Source organism: Struthio camelus, chromosome 3 (genome assembly GCF_040807025.1).
Source record: "Struthio camelus isolate bStrCam1 chromosome 3, bStrCam1.hap1, whole genome shotgun sequence".
Lineage (NCBI taxonomy): Eukaryota > Metazoa > Chordata > Aves > Struthioniformes > Struthionidae > Struthio > Struthio camelus.
This window is the reverse complement of record NC_090944.1, coordinates 114,976,562-114,996,336: the sequence shown is the minus strand read 5'-3', so window position 1 is coordinate 114,996,336 and position 19,775 is coordinate 114,976,562. Positions and strand designations below refer to the sequence as shown.

Here is a 19,775-nt window from a genome sequence, read left to right as displayed (position 1 = left end):
AATGTGTAATAACAGAAAGAGGTGCTCCAGTAGCTGGTTCAAGTTTACCAGTTCCACATGTAACCATGTAACCCTCTTAAAACAATTCTCTTCAGAGCTGTTTAGCAGCTAATTTCTGAGGAGAGAAGAAAAAAAAAAAAAACAGGACAGGTCTCCTGCTGTTTGACTAAAATTATTATAATTTAAGAAGTCAAGACCTGGACAGCTGCAGATGGGGTCTGAAAGCCACTACTGTAATAACAGGCCTGTGCTTTAAGGAGCCAGCAGCGAACAGCAGAATGGCATGAATCAGCTGCAGCCCACAAACCCTTTTGAAAGGAGAAGCGGATTAGGAGCTGCGAAAAGAAAGTAACAGCAGACTAAGGCTACATCCTCAGTCGTATCCAATCAACCCACAAATCACCAAGGCAGCAACTTTTTCTAGAAGTAAAGACAACGTTCACATTCACATAGCCCATTTCCGACACCGACTCTGTGTCTACACAACTGTCCAGTTTAATACAGAACAGACTTAAAAGTTATATATCCTAGAAGCAAAATAATTGATCAAAACAGCACCAGGATACCAATGAGCACTAATGGAACTAAGCCAGGCCTGGAGGGTGAGACTTAGTGTGCATATCTAGAGACCAACCCTTAAACAAACTAGTCACTAAATGACTGCAAGACTTTGTCTTCCGTCGAGTTAACTCCCCAGTAAGTGTGACAACACAGCACTACCTGTCCCTGGTAACCAGGGCAAACAGATTACACTACAACACGGGACTTGGTCTGCGCATCAAAGACCTGGCCGTACAGAAGCTGCGTTCCTTTCCCATTTGTGCAGCCTCCAGCAAGTCAATATATCTTTGCGTATCTACACTCATTTGCAAACACAGAAATGCCCGAAAGAGTGCTGTGAGGTTTGATTCATTAAATGTTTGGAAAGTATTTTCAGAACCCCCAAAGAAGGGTATTACACAGCTCAATAACCACATTTTTCTGACCTCAAGAAAAAAAAAAATCCCGTTCAACTGAAATGTACTCTAGCAAGAGGAAGATGTGTGCAGTTATAAAATCCATAATTCTGAAAAAAAATTCAAAACATTTATTTACTGCTGCACACCTTCACTCCTTTCTCTTGTCTCTCTCTTCTGGTCTGTCTCTCCCCACCACTGAAGAGAATTCCTTCAAATCAGCTGTGTTATAGCAGGTCTTTTAGTAAGAAAGGAATAAGCTGAAAAGAAACTGATTTGCCATCCGATGCAATACACTCAATGTGATGTACGCCTGTCAGACTGAACTATATCGAGTTTTATCAGACTAACACAGTATTAGCCAACACTAAATTCATTCCATGTTCCTGGTGGATTCATGTAATTTTTAGCTGAATTGAGCAAAGGAAACATGGATTTACAGAGATTAACAAAGATAATTAACTTAAAAAAAAAAAAATCAAACTAATAGTGCCATAAGAGCTTTTAAGTACAGCCCAGCACTTTTATTAGCATGGTATGACCAAGACCAGAGCACGAAGTCTCACATCCATGGAGGTAAAAGAAAGACATTTACTGTACATCTCAGTGCTACAAGTTCAGTATCAAGGCACAAATGTCCTTTTTGGCTTTGATAAAGAATTGCTGAACTGCTGGAAATTGCCTTTGAACAAGACAAGGATGAAGATGCAGTGCAAATTGTCTGTGTAGCACGTACAGTCAGTAGAGACTGGTTTCTAGAGAACATTATGCTTGAAGGTAACTTTGACAGAACGTCAAAGAATTCGATCTCAGCAACATTCATAAATTTCATCAGACTGACTCAGAAAGGTCCCAAACATGGAAGACAGTGTTATATCAACTAGAAAGTCAAAAGGCCTATGCAAATCATTAGGAGTCAAATGCTTGTCCCCGAGCTTGTCATACTACTGTCTAGACAATGCAACATCATCAAATGCCTTTTTATCTAAAACATTGTACTATATAGCGACAGGTAGAAAAGATCTTAATTCATTAACTTATTAGAGAGTCATCACTTCTGCTAAATGTTCTCTCCTGCAGCTTTAAGAATACTCAGTTTGAACAGTTAAGAATCTTTCTTCTTGGAAGATGCTCCACTACAAGAAAGAGTATTCTGTCTGAAGAAGGGGAAGAAAAAAAAAAGAAGCAGCAAAACATGGACAAGACTTTATCCAGGGGAAAGAGAGGGGGAAAAAAATATTTTTCTTATAGCGTGAACTTTGTTAAGTCTGCAGGACAGAAGTCAGGACACCGAGTAGGAAAGGAGGGACTCGGAGGCAAAAGCAAAGGATTGTAGATCAGCAGAAGTAAGTTCTACTGCTTTCAACACCACATCTGCTTGCTGCTTTTCCTGGTGCAAGTCACTCAACTTTCTTGCTTCAGTTAATCTGGCAACGGCCGTTACCTGCTTCATAAAACATTGTGAACTTTAAGTTGTAAGAGAAGAAACTCAGAATCCCAGATGAAAAGCACTGAAGAGCCAATAAATTTCTTTGCTCAGTTATTTCCCCTCTCTCACATAGTTAAGAGCTCACTAAAAATAACGTCATATGGAAGCACTTCTTATAAAATAAGTGTTTCTCAGGAAGGGATCATGGGTTTTAGCTATGCCGTCTTTAAAACTCTTCCAGCTTTCAAGAGCTTTAAGGACACCCATACAGTAAACACTCACTTTCTTCCCAATGCAACTGCTGTGCTGTCAGTCTTTCAATATTCTATAAGCTATTACAAATCTCATAAAAAATGTATTTATTCGCATTTTGAATCCTACTAGTTTTTCAAAACCAGAAGGCCATTTGATTCATCCATCATTCACCAAGACACTGTGGAAAAGCTGGAACCTGGGGAGGCAAAAGAAGGATCCAAAACTAGTGGAGGCCAGGTTGGTTGTAGCTGGAAGAACAATGGAAGAATAAGACACATCCTTGACATAGAAGTAGTGGCCATCTCCAAAGCATCTGGGAACTGAACAGCACAAACCGCAATATCTCAGACAAGATAACGAGAATGAGGAATATTTTGCACCCAATCCACACAGGCACAGCCTGCTACCATGCAAGAGAAGGTTTAGATTATTCATGGCTAGTGCACTGTCGCATGTCAAGCCTTTGGTTACTTAAGCCCTTCATCAGTACTGCTCCATACTCCATCAACAACACTACCAATTTTACACAGTCAGAATAACTGACTGCATAATTCCTTATTTAATTAGCAATTCTGCCAAGTTTTTCACATGTAAACAGCATGATTCTTATGCATTGGTTTGACCACACACAAAGGCTAGGTACTAGATCTGGCAAGAATTAAACCAGGATAGCATCTTTCAGAACAATGAAATAAAAATGGCATGGTAATTGCATGCAAGTGTTTTGGATGCCTTCATATTGCTCTACTTTAGAGCACACTTATAATTTATTGTTTTGGGGCTTTTAAAAAATCGAGTATAGGAAAGAATAAGACTGGCCAGAATGAGTGAGTTAGGGAGAAAGCATGGTACTTTTCAAATGATTACAACTATTGTCAGCTGCAGCCATCCAAAATATTTGCAAAGAACCTGAAACAAACATACCCCCAAAATAGCTATTTAGTGATTTGATTTTTCCATTAGACACAGACTCTCACACCAGTTTAGTGAGGTAATGTTAAATTATCTGGGTTGTGCTTTTAGAAAGAAGTAATATAGACATAATTAGTGGGCTGACAGGCAGCTCTAATGAAAGTCTCAGTGGTACCAAGCCCTGGAGCTACTGATCTTTAAAGACTCATGCAGACCATATCCAAATCCTGTAACTGTCCATGTACAACTCCATGGTCAGCATCTGTGGAATGCTGAAACTGACTGGCTTATTAACCACAGCAATGATTAGAGACCATCAATGCCATAGCAGCAATAAATGGAGTTTAGCAATCCAACCCCCTTTCTCATAAATTGTATCACACGTACCTGACATTCCACATTGCAGTAAAAGGCTTGTTTACATCTTCCACACTTGGACAATCCTTCTTTCCTTAAGAAGAAAAGACAAGTTATATCTACTCTATAATGCAGAATGAAGCACAAACGTTATCTCATTTCACATCAACAGAGACACACCTCCTACTGGCAGCTAGTTTAACATACTCATCTGAAGAGTTTTGCACAGTATTTTGCACTTCATAATAAAACTACATTTTCTTCGGAACATTGTAACTACGGCTTGAGCCCCGGTTTCCCAAAGCAGATGCTATTTTTATTTGTTCAGAACTTCAAAAGTAAGTTTTTCCTAGCAACTGTTACAATGCAAGGGCACTCTGCTGTCCTGACAAATTGCTGGGCTTGGAAACATGTTATTCTATGCTGCTAGACAGTATCATTTTTTCCACTATACGCTGCATGTTAGTAGCTTAATCTTCCTTGCTTTCAAAACTTCTCCATTGCTCACTAACAGCAACCTGTTGCTCTCGTTCTTTCAGTTACACTGCTTCTCCGTCTGCCCTCAGAAAGCGTGCCCAAACACTGTTTCGTGAGTAACCATCTCCCAACAGCAAGAAAAGATGCTTCATTCTTAAATGCTCTGATTGACATCCTGTCACCACACAGCCTCTTACTGTCCTGCTGTCTATAACATCCACTCAGATATCAGTGTATTCTAAGCTCACCTAAGGCTTGCACTCTCTCTTTAATATTTGCATAAATCCCAACATGGGGAACTGCGAAAAGGAAGGTCCTTTTCTGCCTCAAGGTGCCTGGCGTGGCAGCAGATCCTACCAAAAAGGTAGAGCGTGTTACATAACACATGACATTTTGGTGCGTCAGCACAGGTATTTCTCAGTGGTCTTACAATACTATAAAACGCGTATAGACTCTTCCCAGTATAAGTTGCAAAAAAGAGTCTTAAACTGAGATAAGTTTTATAAGATGTTCACTGGATTAAAACAAGGGCAGGCATCTGCCATACAAGATGACAGTATACGGCATTTCACAGAGGTCGTCAGTATTCAGAGCCCACAAAGCCTAGCAAGTCTCAGCATCCTCTTACTGTTCTTGCAAAGCAGAAAGTGAAACATGGATGAGTCAGGCTGACATAAAGGTTCTGCCTGCTGACAATATGCAACTCCAGTACAGCTGTATATTTAAAATAACTTAAATATACCTTGCAAATATACCTTTCTAGTCTCATTCTGTCCATTTACTACAACAGTTTTATAATGGCACAGCAAAGAACTGCTTTCCAAGACTAGGACTGACCCACAACCTTCCTCCTAACACTATTTGCAAGTCAGATGAATGCATTTCAGAGTCAGGCCCTTCTTCCTAATATGCAGAAGTTCAGTGCTAGTGCAATGGGGAACAGAGATATGAAACACTTCTGAGCTCTGTTAGATCAAGTTACACCACTGACGCATCCTTCCTTGTAGGGCAACCTCATCGCTCTGATGAGGAATAGGTTTCACACTACCGCATTGTAACTACTATGGGTACTGCACTCAGCAGATTTATGTCCCTTGATTAGTGTAGTCCTTCAGCCATGGCAGAAGCTGGCACGGAGAATAAGAGCATTTAAACAGGCTGCTCCTGAAACTGATCCCAGAAGCTGCTTCACAAGTACTAAATAGTCTTAGCTATATCACTACAATACTATTTCGTAGTAATGGAGCATGAAAGATATTAATTGGTCCTTTTACAGAGCGAAAAGTTTTGGATGTAGGGATAGCTTAAGAAACTGACTCCTTAAAAATTTAAAAACTTCTTAAAAACTGCGAGCAATAAACAATATAAATGAGCAATATAAAACAAGAAAGCTTCATGCCAAGCACTTAATGAAGAAAAATAAGAACTCCTTTATCAATAGTGAACTTGAAATAGGTGAAAATATTTGGACTGAAGAATAGCATTATGTTACTTGAGTATAACACATACAGAGCATATACTCTTTCTGTTAACAGGTAAGTGCATTCAGTTTATCTTCCTGAGACTGGTCCCTATTTTATGTGGTAAATATATTTCATCATTAAGTTAAATTACAACATGCTAAATAGCAATCCAATAGCTGCTTCTCTGAGCACTTGCACTAGCAGATAAGTTTTGAAAAAACAACTTTAACCTTAACTTCTCCTTCAGAAGCTCTCCCTCTACTTCTAGGGGATCCTTTGATCTTGGTGCAGTAAAAGCAGACTGCCAAAACCGATTCTGAACTGTTTTATTTATGAACTTACAGCTAGCAGCAGCTTTCTTAGTCCTGCTGTTCCACAAAACCCTGCTCAAGTCAACTCACAGAATGCAATATCTAGAATTTAACAGGGCAGGGAGTAGCATATAAACGAGCGTCGATAAATACGAAGTTCAGCATCAACCTGCCGTGGAAACCAGCAAAGTGTTCCCCTTACTGTGGCTAGCGCTGCCCCTGCATGTGACCTGAGCGAAACTCCGCGCTCCAGGGGCTGCGCAGACACGTGTGGGGCATCCGGTGGTCCTCGGCTCGGCTGCCCTAGCCCTGTCTACCTCCTGCAGAGGGTCTGAACAGCGACAGAGAGAACAAAACACCAAAAGAAGCCACGCACAGTTGCGAGGCGCAAAAAGGACCAGCATGAAGATAAGCGAACAGCCGCCGGGTACCCCGCCACCACGCTCTCTTCCGGGAGACAGCGAAGGCAGCGGGAGCCGCAGGCTCTGTCCGAGCGGGCGCCCTCCTCTCCCCCCAGGGAGCAGCCGCGCAAGGCGCACGTTATGCGCCGCATCCCGCCGAGCGCAGCAAACCGCCGTAGCCGTTACGCGGGGGGGGGAGGGGGGAGGCCGCGCCGCCGCCCGCCCTACCTGGCGAAGCAGCCGTCGCAGTGGCCGCCCCTCTCGCTGACGGTGAGCACGGCCGCGTAGGCCGGGCAGCTGAAGAGCAGCTCCCCCAGGGCGTAGCGCCGCCGCGCCCGCAGCCCCCGGCCCTTGCCGGCGCTGGCGAACCTCTCCAGGCCGCCGGGCTGCGGCGCCGCCGCCGCCTCCGAGCGCATCCCGCCGCACAGGCCTCCGCCGGCCTCCCCGCCGGGCCGCGACGCCGGCAGGCCGCGCCGGCGCCCACCGGGTCCTAGCGCCGCCTGGCCGCGCCCCGCCGTGCCCGGGGAAGCGCCGCCTGGCGGCGCTAGGAGGCGGCGGCGAGGGGACCCCGCGGAAAGCGGCCTGGTGCCGGCGCCGACCGGTTCGGCGGCCCCGCGCCGCCAGCGCGGAGGGGGCGGGGGAAGCCCGTGCTGGCGTCACCCCAAAAAAGGCAGCGGACCCCCCCCTCCAGCCATTCCCCCACCGACCACACAGCCCACCCGCTGCGCTGCCGCCTGCCGAAAGACGGGCGGAGCTGCGCCGCTCGGGTGGCCGAGGCCTTGGTGTCAGAGCCCGTTGCAGCCGGGGCGGGAGGTCAGGGGGTCCCCTCCTCCCCTACCCAACCTTGGGGGGGACCCAGCCAGCACGAAGGGTTAAGCCTTCTCTTGATTCTGAGGAAATTAAATCAAAAAAGAAACAAGCCGTGACAAGTCCAGCTATAACAATAAACAGCCGTGTCGTAAGTGTGACAAAGCCACCAAGAGCTAGGAAACACTGAGTTTATTCAAAGTAAGAATTACTACTTTAGGATTCTTAAATCTATTGCTGAAGGTTAGTTTATTGTAAGGCACAACACCACAGAAACCAATAAGGCTATCTTCACTAATAGAAGTTTTACAGCTTTGTGCTCAAGTATTTTGCATATAATTACTGGTTGTACAACACCCTAACATATCACTGGGAGAATATTCCTTTCAAAAATACGAGTAAAGCATGTAAATGGACATAAATATTTTTGGTGCCACTTGGAGTTCATGAGCAGGGTAGACTGATGTAAGCATCCAGACAATATAATATCTGCTGTAAGCATCTGTATAGTTAGTTTTCTGTTAACTTATTTGTACAATAAATCATTGGCAAGCTGCCATTTGACTAAATGCACCGGTTGAAACCTGAGGCTCAACATTTCCACAAAAGAGGAAATTTACTCAGCTTCTTGGGCGTTTGCTGAGCTTCTTGGGCATTTGCTGAGTGGTGCTGTTCCTCCTCTGCTGTCAGTACCCAGACTAGCCAGTTTAAAGGTAACGCCGCACACCACATAAGCAGCAGTGGAGGCGCATACACTTCTGCCCTAGCCATATTGCATCTTCTGCTGTGAGACACTTCCCCAGCTGCGTAAGCACAGCTATTCCTAGGAACAGGCAGAAAAAAGAAGAAGAAAAAAACCCCACCTCTCAGATTTTGGAAGTACTCTTAAGAGAAATGGCACGCAAAGAAACCTCACCCCGTTCTGAAGGAGGGTTTCGAAGAAGTTTCCCCAAGCCAGTTCGCAGCACAGCCCCACAAGCAGTGGCCCCGGTACAGCAGGGGCAGCAGCACGCCATGCAGCAGCGAGAGCCGGTAGAGAAGGCAGAAGGAACACCTCAAGCTGAGGCTGCCATCAACCACTTCATAACCAGAAGTCCAACATTAGATGCTGTGATTTCAGCCTTTTAGTCAACCTAGCCTCAGCTGGTTAGCACCCACGTACAGAGGAGCGATCTTAGTTAGCTTTACTCCTTTGGCTTAGCTCCTTGAGATTCTCACCGATAACAGAAGCAACTGAATATCTTGCTCATCTGCACACACGAACTAGATGCGGACACTTAGCACTAGCACCCAGCCTGCTAAGCCGGGCCAGCCCTGTGGTGTAAGCACCCAGGAGCAGGGCTGCCCTGTGGGCAGGGCAACTCCAGCACTGACAGGCCCCAGACGGAGGAGCAGAGCCAGCTTCTGGTAACAAGGTCCCTCAAGAGTCCCAGGCACAGCCGGGGTGAACCAGGTCCCAGGACCATCACAGGACCCAGGCAGGAGCAGCAGGAGATAAGTCTAGGGACTAGAAGCCCAAGCCTGAGCTTAAATGCAGCACCTGGGCTGTGGGCAGAGGGGTTGGGTGGGAGTGCCAGGTGAGGCTGGTCAGGGAAATTATTAGTGCCCTGAAATTACACTGTTCCAAGTAACTGACTTATTGTGTATCCAGCTGCATATCTTTTACATCTTTGAAGTTTTCGTCCATCGTCTTGTGATGAAACAATTAGAGTCACAGTGAGAATAGTGTATCTTTCTGGGCTAGCATTATCTGAATTAGTTAAAACATCACCTTTTCACAAGGAAAACGTGAAAAATGAAAACAGGTTCAATAACTGGAAAATACGCTATCATTCTCTACCACGAAGCTAAATGTTAATCCTGACCCACTGCAGATTTATGAACATCAGGCATGGCATTATGGTATCTAGTTAGGATAATAAAAGCGATATCTGACTGACTAACCAACGGCAGAATCTTGCAGGCGAGGACTGCCTTTTACTCTCTGTGCCCCAGTGCCGCGCGGGCCGTGGTTGTTTAGCTCAAAGGTCTGGACTCATGATGGTAGGCATTTTGACAACTACATACATTTAAAAATAATAATCAATAATATAGTCATTCTGTAAATTAAGTAGCATTAACTGGGAAACTGCCCTTATGTTCAGTCCAGTTTATAGACAGACAAAACAGAGTCATATATCATAAAACCCTCTGACTTCTTATATATATTATAAAACTCTGACTTCTTATGCTAAAAAACTATTGAATTTATTTAATTAATTGCTGTCTGAAGTAGAACAAAGTTTTCAGGAAACATTCAGATTTTACAGTCTACTCTACTAAAAACATATGCTTTATTTCTGCCCTGAACATGCCCACTCCCATTTTCAGCTGCTGCGTCTTGTTATAACATTATAAACTATTTTTACAAGCTCTCAGATTTTTCTGTCACTACATTAGTACTTGTAGGCATTAGTAAGATGAAATGGTGAAAATATAACATTATATGCTCCAGTGGCGAAATCCTGGTCACACTGAAGTCAGTGACAAATTCCTATCTCCTTGAGTGAAGTCAGGATTTAATTTCTGTTTCAAATAATGTTGTGTCCAAATAAAAGAGGTCTAACAACTCCTATGGAGCATCAGACTGCTTCTAAATGATACCTTTCCTAGGTCATAGGCTTCTCTAAAATCATGTAGGTTCGCTAATTAGAAGCTTGTGAGAAGTTTTCTTTTTTGGGACACCAGCTGGGATGATGGAAAATGTTATCACACTCCTGTTCCACATTACCACCCTTGTTGAACAGCTGACAATTTGATTATGCCTCAGGTAATGGGGAAAAATGTGAATTTCAGTAGCTCTCTTTTTTAATAAACAGTCATTTAGCTTTAAAAACAAAAATAATAATTTACTAAATAGGCTTTATTCCACCCTGAAAAACCTAGCTTTCCAAGAGATAACGCATGAATTAATTCACAAGAGTGAAATCCACCAGCAGCCTGCAGCCCCATTTAAACCCTCAAGGAGAAATTCAGCCAGCTGCCTGCATAGCTTTTAACTTACTTTGGATGTTTTCAAGAAATAAAAGTGGTTTGATAAGTTATTAATGAAAACAGTTTTGTAACTCTTTTGTTAGCATATTTATCCTTTCCCCCTTTTGCTATATTTCTACAATGCCTTTAAATAAACCACACTTTTTTGGCTCTACCTACTTTATCTGTGTTTTCATACCATGTTCATCAGAGAATCTGAACATGGATTTTTGTGAATCAGTTAGTATGCCTGAAAAAATATTGTTTGTTGAAAAACACAGACTTGCTAATCAATTTATGTAGATTCTCAAGGCTTTACCCCTATAAATATGCATGTAATTGCTGAATAAATAGCCAATACCAGGAACTTTTAAGCAAGCAGAAAAATAATGGAGTGCTCTAAGTTCCCATTGCTCATGGGAAAAGTGGAGGATTCTGTACCCTGCAGGATGTGCAGAGGACCTAGCAGGACTGAGTGACAAAGTGATAAATTACTAAATTATATCTCACATCTGCAGAGACTCATACTTCTCATCCCTTCTGTCTTTTTTTTTAAACTTCCGTTATGTGTGTTTTAGATATGAAAGAGGATGGCTCATGAAAGGATCTGAAGCAGGGTATAGGTTTAAGAAAGTCAAAGAACAAAGTGTGGTGTCTGCTCTTTGAATTTCTTGAAATTATGGAGTCTTCAGAAGCAGAGCTGTTCTCCTTCACTCACAACCTTGGAACTGCTCTGTGGAAAACTGAGCATTTTATAGGAAAAGATCTATCTATGTTAGTCAATTTTAGCTAGCTTTAATTACTTAACCTTCCAGAAATTGTACAGCTAAAAACACAGATTGCATTCTCCGGGAGCTTCTGAGCACTGCACACTGAAAGCTGTCTTTTTGTGTTATGTGTCCCAGCAGACTCTAGCCAGAAAGGTCTGAACTTGGAATTAGTGGGGAGTCACTCACTAAGTCACAGACCCCCGAGCAAACTGAAGGGTGAGCTAGGAATAAACAATAAAATCAGCCACAGGGTAGGTACAAGAAATGATCATAGGCCATCAGCCTATGGGAAGAGAAAGGACAAAATAAACTGTGTATAACCTCTTCTATATTTAATACAATTATTTCCAGAGAGATCTGGTTTAGTAACCTTGTCTTTTTTTCAAAATCCATTGGTGCCACAAAGTGCTTTAAACTGCCTAATGTAGGCACTGAAAGGACGATAGCTGGGGCAGCTGAAGGTATGTCTCATGTTGTGGTCCAAGTAACAAGAAACTACGCATAAACTCCTTCAACAGACTTTGTGGGCAGATTTTGCAGCTTACCCTGGACTCTGCCCTGCTGCAGCTAGGCAGCTGCTCCTGATATCACGACGAGTAAGGTAGTTTGGGTTTGTCTGCTTTACCTCAGAGAATTGCACTTTCGCAGCAGGGGGGTGCAAGTCTTTATTATTCTTTGCAAATCAGAGATTAACTGTGAAGGTAAAAACGCAGCAGGAGCTGGGAAATGCTGCCTTTCAAAGAAGAAAAGTGCAGTTAATCACTTTTAGGGAATTACCTACAAGGTGGGAGTTCACAGATCAAAATTAGTCCTGGATTCAGTGGAAGCTGAGAGCACGGCATGTCACCTGTGCGTCTTTCTGGCTGGTGTGCTCCCAGCCTTGCAGTGGCCTGGGCTTAACGTTCAAAACCTGCCCTTGTGCTGTCTTCAACATCTATGCCATACACTGTCGACATGTACTTTCCATTGCCCAGTATCAACGCACAGACAAAAGGGCTCTAGAAATGCTCTGACTCTGGTGGGAGCCAGGCTATTCCCTGGCAAAGAGGGCTGCTGGAAATGGAGAAGCCCGGCAACTCCACAGAGGTGTCTCTTCTCCTCAGAGACCTTCGTGAGAGTCAAAAACCCAGAGCTCTAGAAAGCGGTTCTTCAGCTTGTTCATGAAGGGAACAAACTCTTCCCTGCACTCCCCTTTGGGAGACCTCCTACAACTTTATAAACATGAACATGCCTATTAAAAGTCATAACTTTACAGGGGAGAGTCAGAACCTAAAAGGAATAAAGATTCAAGTTTCTGCCTAATATATGGAAGCGATTTGCCTGGGTTAAATATAGTTTAATCCACTGATTTGAAGTTTACAAGCATTTTCAGTATGTCATTAGAAAAAGCCTGTACACAAATTTCCAAAGTCAAAAAGTGACAGCAGCACAAACGTGGTTTCAGGAACATATCGTGATGACAGAACTGGATGACTGTGGGGAACAGGCAAGGGCAGCTGCTAGGTGTGAAAGTGACACTCAACACTCAGATGCTTGCAGTTCACAATTTGCTTTTATCAGAATCAGCAACCTCACAACTGCCATTCTGTGTTAACTCCAGCCTGCCCCTGGCAGACCTGCATTAACCTTTGCTTATGGAGCCACGGCAGGACTCAAGCAAATAAAAAAATATAGCACGTCAGATTCTCCACTGGCGTAAATCAGCCTTTCTCCGCCGACTTTGAAGGAAGTGCACCTGCTTGCTCAAGCTGAGGATCTTACCTAGTGCTACTACAGCCTCATTAAGTTGTCACATTCTTCCCCTGTTTCTCCTTCTGCGATCTAGCTGCAACTTTCCTGTGTGGAAGACTACAGTAAGGTCTTTGATCTTCTGATAACTCCTTGAGGCTCCCTCTCCCCCTCAGATAATTGGTCAGGACATCACCTGAGTTATCCAGGGTCATCTTATCTGCCCTTTTGCTTGGAGAGGGATTACAGGCAAGAGAAAAGTCTTGGAGTCTTCACAGGTGAAGATGATCTACATGAGTGCTGCCGTGTGCCATAGGTCAGGCATCCCCCCTGACATGAGGGACTCCCCATTGCTGCTGGCCCATGCTTAACCTTCCCTGCTGCTGATGTGGAAACAGAAACCTTTCAGGGTGACCTGGGCCCAAAGGCAAAGCGAGACCGTGTAGCTCTTTTGCCACAGTTTACTGGGGGTGCTGGAAAAGGAGAGCAGATAAACTGCTTTTGTGTTTATCAAGGTATTTACACACTATAATCAAGCAATCTCTCAATGTTCTGTGAGGTCCTCATGGTAAGACATTTTCTCCGGTTATAAAAACAATTTTTGTAGTTATTTCCCAAAGCTCTGATTTTTTTTCAACTTCATCAAACCGTACAGTCACTGAAACTGTGTGGCATTTCAGTAACCTCACCAGTGTGGTATAAGGATGTAAAACCACTTCTGTATACATACTGGCTGCTTTTCCATTTACATGTGCAAAGATTGCATTAACAGTGCAATCAGCAGTGATTTATATTTACCTCAGCAGCAACCTAAGACTGACCCCTCTGCCACTTTGCTAAAAATATCTTCATTCAATGATGACTTCCCAGTGATAACTCATTTTTGAGATCTGCTGCTTAATAAACCCACTGTTCTGCTAGTGGATGTTTTACTGAGTGCACAGTATTATTTTTTAATCAGAAAGTCTTGCAAAATTAAATCAAATGCCTTATAAATGTCTTAGTGTATTACACTGAAGCAGTTACTTTTTTCAGCCAAATTTGTAATCTAATCAGGTTTGTCTGACAAGACCTATTTTCCATAAAACCGTGCTGACTGGCATTAATTACTTCCTGTCCTTTCATTCTTTATCAGTTGAATCCCATATTCCATTACTTTGTGCCCCCCTACTCCCCACTCTCCCTGTTTGATGTCGGGTTAGCTTATATTTACCAAGGTCACCATGTTTGTCCTTGCTGAAAACCAGCTAGACATCAGTCTTCTTCCAGGCTTCTGGAATTTCTATATTATTTCGAGATTCATTAAAAATTAATATGTGGAGGCAAGCATCTCCTTCACCAACTGTTTGAGACTCCTTGCATACAAGTTATCTTGGCCTGATGAATTACAGCTTTTTATCATGCCTAGATGTTTAACATCCTCTTTGGTTACTAATGGACTGAAAAGGCTTCTGCTTCCCAATGTGAAACTGCTGTCATCCTACTTTTTCCAAATGGAGGAGAGGCATGTTTATTGAATATGGCCTTCTTCATTATTAATGATATTACTACCTTCATCTAGCCTAACTGGCTAATTCTGTTGCTGGAATTTCTTCTGTATATAATGTTCTTCAAATGTGCTTTTTTAGGGGGGGGGGGAAGGGGGGTCCTTTTTTGCTGTGCTAGACATGATAACGTCTTAAGCTTCACTTTTCTATGTGTCATAGTTTCCAAATTACAGCGAGTGAGATTTCTTTCCCTTTTTTATTGCTTTTGCTCTAGGCTACTATTACTTCTAATTTCTGCTTCTCACAAAGTGAAGTAATAGCTGGAAGGAGAAAATAAAGGAAAGAAAAAAATTATTTTTTCTGCTATCTTTCGGTGTCTTTCTACTTGAAATAAATATTGTTCTTACCTTCTTGTCCCAGTTTGACTTCATTGAAGATTTGGCTACACCCAGTGCTATAAAACACAAGTGGATGGTTTCTGGGTGCCACAGAATGTTCTTGAAGTTCAATCCAGGTAGAAGGAGGAGAAGCGATATCAGCTTCCTGTTATTCCCCTTTTAAATGCTCCCTTACTGACGCGGGACCCCTCTTTTAAGAGGATAATAGATGTCTGTGTGGTTCGTGGTTTCTCTGTAAACCACCTCTCCTGCTTTTCCTTCTATGACCACTTTCCTATATGAAAGGAAACTGAGAATACACACATTTTTTATTGAGAGAATAGCTACCATCCATCATGAGGTGACACGCACTTTTACTTCTTGGAAGATGAAAGATCTTCTTGGAAGAAAGGTCCAGCTGAGTACCAAATATTTGTAAGTGAAGACATCCTGGGGGGCATCACAGCAGCAGCAGGTAGAATCCCTCCAGACCTGCTTATCCAGAATTGCAGTGCCCTCCCAGCCTCGCGCTTGCTACCAGCAAGAGCCATGGGTAAGCAGTGCATTTGGGAATGAAACCAAATGTCAAGTATTTGTATTAGAATCAAGAACTTGGGAAATTCTCACTGCTTGTAAGAATTTTTTTGGTGGTGGTTGTTGTTGTTTGGGATCCTTTTTGCTTAGCAGGGGAGAAAAAAAAATGTATTCAAAGGCTGGGAGTTTCACTCTGAATTAAAGTAGGCCTGTGCCTATTTTAGGATAACAGGAAGATAGCTATCAGGCCAGGTACTACATTACATATGCATTTGGTGAAACAGTTATTTAGAAAGAAGCCACACCTCAACCATAATTTTAAAATCATTGCAAATGTGTTCAGGACCCCTGCTGACAGCTGCTGGCCATGTCCACGCTGCTGCTAGAAGAGGACCTGGCACCAAACCCAGGCCTCCAGGCCGGGGGGCTCAGCCTTGCTCACATCCACACTGCTCTAAGTGATCTAACGTCTACAGCAGGCTAGCTGGCTGCGTCCACTGTGCACCGCTTTGCTCCGGCTGACCTTTGGGCCCCAGGTGGTGATCCTTTGGCCTGAGGAAGGAATTCTTAATTTACAGGTTTTGCTCAACATCTATGAAATAATGTGGTACCTATGGGGCAGTGCCCTAGAGTGCTACTTCATAGAAGAAAATGTTTCAAGCCCCGGTACGTGGCACAAGAGAATATTAGGGATGCTTGGGCACTGTGAGGGAGAGGAGGGAGATGATATGATGCAATCTTGTCCATACTGCTTTCAGGAATACTCTGTGGGCAAAACTGTTCCCCAAACTGTCAGGGCTTTGTTTTGGGCGTGTATTTGGAGCAGTCCAGGAGAGAGCCAGGGGATAAGCTATCAATGTGAACTCTTCAGGCATATCTTTTATTTACTGCCATGGACATACACATTGGGAATGTATTTCAGATTCAGAGCAAATACATTTGGATAAGTCCTTGATTCTTTCTTGCCTGTTATCGGTGGGTATTATCTTTCAGAGTTAGAGGATGGCAATGACAATAATAACAATAATGGTGATAAATTTAGAGGAACTTTTAGCTTCAAGTATTGACAACCCTTCTGGTTTGTGTCACTGATAAATTTATGAAAGTAGTGAGAAAGAAAGTCTGCATGGGACTGGGAGCTGTCAGACTCCACACATACACAGTTGGCACATCTGGACTGCATACAATTAATGGACTGTAGCGCCTAGGCGTGTAGAAGGAAGCAGTTCGGTAGGTATGATTGGTCAGAAGGAAAAGTGAATATCCTTTAAGACAACAATTCACAAAATTTCAATAGATAGCAGAGGAAATCAGACTGTTCAGCAGCGGATCTGGGTAATATAGCTGGGTTTAGATCCATACAAAGATTTAGTACAAACATGCACTGAAAATACAAAGGTATTGCTTTAATCCCTCCTTATCTATCTCATGAAAGCAATAAAATTAAAAGTAGGAACACATGGACAAATATATTAACTATCAATTCTGTTCAAAATAATGTTAACTATGTTAACAGAAACTCTGGATGTCTCTGAACACTAGAAGACAAAAAGTAGAAATTAGCACCCCAAAGTATCTGAAGAAAGAGACAGGCCTGTCTATACTTCAAGAAATATTTCAAATGTTCAAATGTCGAAAGAAAGACAGAGAGCAGAAGGTGCATCAGGCTTACACTATTAACAGTTGAAAATTATGTTCGACTGAGCCCACAGTACCAGCTTCAGCAATCACACTTGTAACGTGAATGAGGGTGTACTGCTGAAAACAGTCTAGGAAACAGTGTCAAAATCACAGCTCATCAATTCCAAACATCCTCAGAGAAAACCCACAGAGAGAAAACATTCTTAAAGAAAGGAAAGAACCAGAATGAGTCAATTCAAAGCTGCTTCTCAAGAGAGTAACATAAAAAATGAAAAGTAAATACTCAAAAATATGCAGAAATTAGGTAACTTGAAACAGTCATGAAAAAAGTAAGATACCATTGTAGTCTCAGGAATGAAAAAAAAAATTGATAATAAAATTAAGTGGGTTCTGAACTTATTCCCTTATATGACATCTATTGAAATAATTCCTGAGAAGGCTATTGCTTAGGAATTGTGATTCATATATTCAGTGCTTTTTTTTACCCCATCAAAGGTATTCTTATGAGCAAAATAAGCTCTTGATGAATCAAAGCTGACACAAAGTTGTTGCTTAACAAATCAAGTTGGCCCTCTTAGAAAGCATTGCTGCACTTTTTTTTTTTTTCCGTTAATCATTTTAAAGATATTTTGTCTTCAACAAACATTTTTGGGGCCACTTCTCTTTAAGTCACAAAAGCTGGGATGTGTAATCTTTGTGTCAACAATCAGTGACTAAAAACAGTTGTGTGAAACTGCTAAGTTAAATCCTGACACTTTGCTTTATGCTTGCATCTCTTGCCTCTTTTTAAAATTAAAAAATGATTACTCCATGAAGTTCATAGAAGAGGAAAAAAACAGACCATATGACCTTCACTGGTTCAATGATTTTACTTCTAGTCTTCTATATATTTCCCATCATACCCAACATTTGCCTCCATAGAAGTCAAATTATTTATTTCAATTACTACCCCTGTAAATGAAGTAAACTGAGTGATGGAACATTTTAAGCTGTTTCTTACAATGCAGTTGTTTAGTCACTGTAATCCACATTGCTCTACCTACATAAGGTCATATGGAATTTGTTGCAGTCCCTTTCCCTCTGAGAGACGTATTTGAAGACAATTTCATGTTTGAAACCTTAAGCATGACAAATGGGAACTAGTGAACCTGATATCGTTATAACATAGTTAATTTGATGACCTTTAAAATGAAGTGTTCCATTTAAATTACTGACTTTCCTCTATTGCATTTTAAATGAATTTAGACTCCCATTTTAAGCTAAGACAATGGTTTGAACTATTTTTCCATGGTGTTTTATCACCTGCTGAATATAAAGGCATTAGACCATTTTACCTATATCTGTTTAGAACCTGGTCACTGGCAATGAAAAACAGAATCACCATTGGAATAATATGAAAAGCTTCTATGCAAATTATCCAGTGAGCTAACTGAGGTAAAATATCACATGGACAAGGAACTACACAGGTCTATATCTCCTATGAAGGAACATACTTATCTTGCTCCTTACCTTTGGATCCTCTATGTGTCTCTTTCTCTGCTGAAAATAACACGGTGCAACATAGGCATCAGCCAAATAAACTGCCTGCATGTGCTCCTACCAGTATACTTGGCTGCATAAGCCAAAGGAACCATGTTGAAAATATATGGACTATTCAGGGTTGCTCTTGCCAGGAAAGTTGTGTCATGTTGACCTGGTTCCAGAAGGAGCTGGTAAAACTATGGCACAGGTAAACTTACCACCTCCTTACACACAAGCCACTAAGCAGCCTTCACAGAGCAGCTACTCTTGTAAATGATGAGAGTGGTATTTGATTTAGGAATTCAAAGTTGAGTTTAGGCCATATTCTCCAGACAACCATCTGAAATTACGTGGTTCAAAGTGGATTCAATGGGGTGGGAAATAGCTACTGAAGAGCACTCTTTCTATAGGATAACTTTACATTGATAGGGGAAATAATATTCATCTTCTGTTTCAGATCTCCCCATCAATCCTTAGTACGAGGAACAGGAAGATGCAGGGTTGTGAGGAGTTCTGCTGTTTGAGCCTCTGTTGAGATAACTTAGGTGCTCTTTTTTAACTTGTACTGAGTTTGGGTCGCTTATGATCAGGCTGTTCGGGCTGCCTTCCTGATAGCATCCCACTGGCACTTCCACTGTGTCTTAGCAGAGCATATGTAGCTTTTTTGTCTCTCCATTGCCCAAATTCCCATCACAATCTGATCTTCCATAGGTGGACCCAGATTCTGTTCAGGAGATAATGGGCTGAAAACATAAAAGCAGTGACACAAACCCAGCTCACCGTGAGAGATGGACAAAGAAAATCCTGGAAATTTTAACTGGTGGGAGAGGAAAAAAGAAAAGACAACAAAAATACCAAAAAAGCTGATTAGTCAGCCTTGAAATGCCCACTGTCTGTGTGTCTATCATCATCACAAATATTAGTTTTCACTGAATCTTTGATTGACTACCTAAGATAAATTTCACTGTATTCTGAAAGGACAGATGTATGAATCACATCTAAATTGTAGGAACGCATCATGTGCCAAACACTTCCTGAAGATTTTTTGATTTAGCTGAGGAGCTAAGTTGTCTCTTGCATAGCTTACTTCATCTTGCAACACAGTTTCCTGAAATGACATTCAAATACTGTTTTCTGCAAGCATTTATAAATTGGGCCTAATTTCAAAATAATAATAAACAAAATCAAAAGCTCATTTTTCCTCCTCTTTCATGTTAGTGTTGTTTCATTGACCTACGCCAAGAAGAGAAGACAGCTGCTACTTATATCATCTCTTTTTGATAGTTTGTCTACTAGTTTACCTAGCTTAGTAGCCAAAAGATGAATAACATCTTTGC

At 42.1% G+C, this 19,775-nt stretch overlaps 1 protein-coding gene across 4 annotated transcripts in view; it reads right to left on the bottom strand.

Moving 5' to 3' along the window:
- SMYD2 (SET and MYND domain containing 2) overlaps nucleotides 1-7,002 on the bottom strand; it is a 36,188-nt gene extending 29,186 nt beyond the window's left edge. For all 4 annotated transcript variants that reach the window (XR_011140432.1, XR_011140430.1, XR_011140431.1 and 1 more), the window contains exons 1-2: nucleotides 6,790-7,002; nucleotides 3,940-4,003 (exon numbers count right to left, since the gene is read on the bottom strand). Coding sequence is in view for 1 of the 4 variants with exons in the window: in XM_068939830.1 (XP_068795931.1) it covers nucleotides 3,940-4,003; nucleotides 6,790-6,977 (252 nt within the window). In the remaining 3 variants the exon portion in view is untranslated. The remainder of the gene's footprint in view (nucleotides 1-3,939; nucleotides 4,004-6,789) is intronic.
- Between the last annotated feature and the right edge of the window lie 12,773 nt (nucleotides 7,003-19,775).